This window comes from Parasteatoda tepidariorum, chromosome 6, assembly GCF_043381705.1.
Source record: "Parasteatoda tepidariorum isolate YZ-2023 chromosome 6, CAS_Ptep_4.0, whole genome shotgun sequence".
Lineage (NCBI taxonomy): Eukaryota > Metazoa > Arthropoda > Arachnida > Araneae > Theridiidae > Parasteatoda > Parasteatoda tepidariorum.
Genome location: NC_092209.1, coordinates 61,424,721 through 61,429,940, shown reverse-complemented (window position 1 = coordinate 61,429,940; position 5,220 = coordinate 61,424,721). Strand labels below are relative to the sequence as shown.

Sequence of the window (5,220 nt, the reverse complement as noted above, 5' to 3'; positions counted from 1 at the left end):
CTTGAAACAAATTTAAATCAATCATAAGGAATAATAATTTTGATACATTACATGAAAAAATTATTTTTAACATATTAATAATTAATATAAGGGTAATAATTTTTAAAAGATTGAAAGTTTTTGATCTCCTTTCATTTTAGAATCCTAAAATATGTTTTTTTACAAATAAATATTATTATTTGTATAATATTATTATTTATTATAAAAAATTATTATTTGTACAATAATTAACTACACATGTTGATAGATATTTTATGCTTTAAATTATAGTTATATTAATTTAAAATAAGTTCATTTCACTGGAAAAAAGAGAATAATCACAAATTTTCCAATCAATAATGTTTTAAACTACTAAAATGATATATTATTACATTATGATTTAATTATGGAATAATAATTTTGTTAATTTTTGTAATTATTTATATTTATAGTATATATTTCAACTTTAGGAATAATTTTGCATCAAAAATGTGTTTTTGTCCTCTCATCTTGGAAAATATAGGTTTTTGCCACATTTTGCCAATTTGCTTGACAAAAATCTGTTTATGCCAGGACGGTTTTTACCGGTATTTACCATGGTTTTTTCCACCTGCGGCAAAATCTTGCCAACCCTGATACTATCTAATGGTTACTAACTAACTTTTAAAAAAAAAACACATTTCCTTAATCAACAAGCTTTAATAAACAGCTTACAATTATATAGTAAATAATAAGATATTTTTTGGATTTAGATGAATGTTTAGATTAAGTCACAAAAGCTGGATATGGTTATGCAGTGAAAATTCAAAAAATAAAATTTTCACAATCATGAGTCACATTCAATCAGCACTAAAAACTACAATATAACAGAATGATATAAATCAGTGTTTTTCAACCTGATTTACTCAATGGGCCATTAAAATTTTTCAATGCTTTATCGCAGACTGGTAAGGTTAGTAATTTGGACAAGTGGCATTATTTTTACATATACAAAATTGTGGAACATAAAATTTTTTGACTAGTTTATTTTGAATTGTTTACACTCTCTTTAAATCAAAAACATGAAAAATTACAATGAAAACTTAAATTTGTTTAAATATAAATAAACTCATATTACTTCTTATTATAAATAATCTGCGGACCGTCCACGACCTGCGGTCCAGAAACGATATAAAAGACAGTTTAAAGGATTATACACACAGCTTCTGATAAATTCAAATTTTGAATAGAGATACTTAAATTATAATACACACAAAATTAAAAATTGCTTCACTTTAATTACTTTATCGATTAATTACAAGCACTCGCCGTCAAAGAAACACATAGGTGAGCAACTGCTAGCCTAATAAAACAAGACATGTATAATGCCTAACATCATTTATGTTAAAAATTAAAAAATTGCTAACTGCCAACTTTTATATTTTTAAGAATGATGTTTTTGAGTGTTAGCGAATTCTATATTTTATAATATTAATTTGAATTGATTTAAAATTATTTTAAAAACCAAAACATAAAATGGCTTAAAAAAGTCATTATTTTTAATACGAGATTACGATATGTGAATTTCAAATTGAAGCAGTTGCTTTCTGATTTGTTTTATTGTTGCCAATTTTATCATGAATTCAAGTGAAGATTCTATCATTTTATTAGTATTTATAACTTGCAAATTCCATGAGGCTTTTAAAATTCCAATACATTAATTAAGATATTACAATTCATTGTAATTCGGGTATTAATATCCTAATCCCTTTTTCCACCTCCACCAGAATCTTTCCTAAATTGCACAGTCCCACAGCGATCAAAGATTTCTACATTCGTTTAGCAACCGTGGTAGCATTTTATGTTACATTCTAGTTTAACAGAGCTGTAATGGAGCAAATTTTGATGCAAGCAAAGCATCGCTAAGTTGATGATATTTCAACTGTTTGGTGATACGTTTCTGTTTAAAAAAAGTGGGTATAATGGATGAAATAATTTCAATTAAGAAAATTAGTAAATAATTTAAATAAGTGAAATTAAAAAAATTATCCAAGAAAAAAATTTCCAGCTTTTCTTTAACATTCCCTGATTTTTCCAGGCTTTTATCCAAATTTCCCTGATATTTCCAGGTTTTTTCCAGTTTAAAAAAAATTCCCTGATAATTCCAGGTTTTCCAGAGGATTGCCACCCTGCAATTTCCATGAGGTTTTTTAAATTCTAATACATTAATTAAGATATTAAAACTCATGAATTCTTTTTGATTCGAGCATTTAATTTATCACTTTTTGACATGTTTAATTTGTGCCAATTTTACCGTAAATCTAAATGATTTTTAAAAGGCAGTTATTGTTACACTTTTCCATGTAATTTAGAACATTTTACAATTAAATGTGATTTTACTACAATATTATTACAACACACAAGTTTTAAATTGCACATAATTTAAAACTTGTGCATTTAATTTTTGCAGATTTATCAGCAGTTTTTACAATACATCACCTCAGGTTTTTAAAAAATTTGATTTTTATTATGACATGCGAACTTTAAATCATGTACTTAAATAACTACTTATAAACACACTTTATTTGTCTTTATTTCTTCATAAACAGAAGTGATTGTTTTTGTTGCAATTATTCTGATGCTCCTTTGCATGAAATTGATGATCCTGCTATTTTAATTATGTTATTATGACATACAAGTTATTAATTGTGCATATTTCATCATAAATGTAAATTATTTCCTCCTTGTTTTCTCGATAGTTAGCGTTATGCATTTGCACCTGGTATTTAGAAATCAAATATTTTATTACAACTAGTGGGCTGCGCCCCCTGCTCGCTAACGTTCACCAACCCCCGAAAATTGCTACGCAAACTTATATGGTTTGCTTCGCTCGCTTCTAACTTAGGTACACTGCAAATGCACAAAATTCTAAGAATTCAAAACAATCATTCAAATCTATATAACTTTTTTTTTTTTTTTAAAATTTCATCTTTCTAGTAAATACTAAGTCATTAAAATAAATTTGAATTCAAATAAATGACATGTAATTCGTTAAACCTATTAGAAATGTGCTATAGTATAAAATCTTAAGATAAAATTTCTAAAAATATCTCTTTAAAAAGGTTCAAATTTTGACTATGATTAAGTCTATTAAAAATTGAAGTAAGTGAATTGCAATGGAAAAACCTGCATAAACAAATAAATTAGTGATATAAATCAAAAATCGTCAAATAAATTCGTAATATATAAATTTGTGAAAAAAAGCACTTTCGACAAAATACTAAAATAGAGATCTGTCGACAAAGACAACTCACTTCTGCCTAGCTTATGCTCTCTCTGGTTATTTCAGTTTCCGTTTTTAAAAGCGCTATATGTTGAGCCTTCTCAGCTAGATTTGGCATGTGACATTTTTAGCGGCAATAATTGGTCGATTTTCTAGCGTTGCCATTCGGGGAGTTGTAATGAGTCTTTTTTTTGTCGCCGTGTAAGAGAAATATATATATAGATGCTATTGCAACAATAAAAAAATGAGAAAAGTGGAGAGAAACTCAAATTTCTACACTGCTTACTGTTTGTAATTTAATTTTAAAATTCCGTAGCCTGTAATCCTGTTTAAAATTCATAAAAAATCTCAAGAATTCAAGAAACAGTATAATACGAAATAAATATAGAATCTTATTCTGTACTATAATGTTTTTGTTTTAATTTTTAATTAAACCTTTTAAATTTTATATAATTTAATTTGATTTTCTATTACTTATTAAAATACATATATATTATTTATTTTTTTAACTGTTCTTTCATGAGCATTATTTTTTTTCTTGTTAGAATATATCTTTCTATTTTCCAATATTTATATACAGATATATAATTTTTTTCTTTTTCTTTTTTTAATAAATCAACTATTGACAAAAAGGAAGAAAAAAATTAAAAATCATGTTTTCTACTCTTTTAGGATAAATTCTAATGATTAAAAGCATTTAATTTTTTACAAATACACTACCAAGTTTACTCACAAAAAATTAAGTTCTTAGAATACTAATGTTTACATAAAAATTATCATATTTGTCACTAACATGACTAAATATACATACGACCTTTCGTTAGTTAACCTGCTATACAAGTGACTCTTTACTGAAAAAGGTTGTGCACCCTTTGTCTTTCAGTTAGAGTTTGAATTACTGATGCAATTTCTACAAACGATAACAATAAAACAAATAATAATTTAATAACTGTATTGATTTCATTGCTTTTTTAAAAAACTTTAGCTACTCACGCCTTCGATGTACATCTTGCCAGTAACCCACTTTGCGAGCTATATATTCATCAAGAAACTGCAGCAACATATCACATGATTCTTCATCATCTGAATTCTCCAATAAGTCAACCTAAGGAAAAAAGATACATTTTCTAAGTCTCATTAAACAATGCTAACCTACATTGGAATAAAAAAAAGTTTTCTGGAGCAGAAACAAAAAGACACTTTAAAACTGTTAATTAATGTGCTTTTAGTTATGAAAACTGGTTCACCTTAAGTAAAAAAAGAAAAGCATTCAAACAACAATTTATAGTGGCTTCACAGTTTTGCACCTACAGTATTGTTCATGAACAATAGGATTCCTTAAAGACAAAACACCACACAATTAAAGACATTTTTAGGAGTAGAAAGTAATACAGGGTGGCCACTCAAATCAGATTTCAAATTTCCCTGATTTTTCCAGGTTTTCCAGATAAAAATCTTAAAATTTCCAGGTTTTCGTTTCTTTTTTCTTATTAAGTGTAGGATGTGTACAAGAAAAGTGTCTATATTATAAAATATTTTATTCAAAATGTTATTTTGACAATTTGGCAAGATTTTTTATTTATTTTTCAAATGTTTTGGTACAAAATATTGACCAACAAAAGAGTAAAATTAAATATTAATATATAGTTGGTTCTTAAAAAAACCATTTTTTAAAAATATGTTATAAAAGGTTAAAATGAAATAGAAAAAATTAGCATTAATGCAACAATTGTAACGATTTATCGACAAACATTGCTGTCAGCGATGGTAAAAAAATGTGTGATTGGTTGGCTTGCTGAGAAAAAATAATTCACAGATTTCCTTGAATGGGAGTAGAAAAAATTTCAGAAAAAGAGTGCAATATAAAATCTATTATCAAATTATAACCAACTAATTTTTGGAGAATTTTATAAAGTTAAAAATACAAAAACATTTTGTCAAAATAGAAAAAAAAATTACCACCAAAGCATTGGAACAAA

General features: G+C 26.1%; 1 protein-coding gene across 1 annotated transcript in view; it reads right to left on the bottom strand.

Annotated features, from left to right (window-relative positions):
* LOC107451148 (kinesin family member pavarotti) overlaps nt 1-5,220 on the bottom strand; it is a gene marked incomplete in the record, with an annotated part of 48,392 nt that overhangs the window by 20,939 nt on the left and 22,233 nt on the right. Inside the window, 1 exon segment of the mRNA XM_043040211.2 lies at nt 4,235-4,346. Within this exon segment, the coding sequence (XP_042896145.1) occupies nt 4,235-4,346 (112 nt within the window).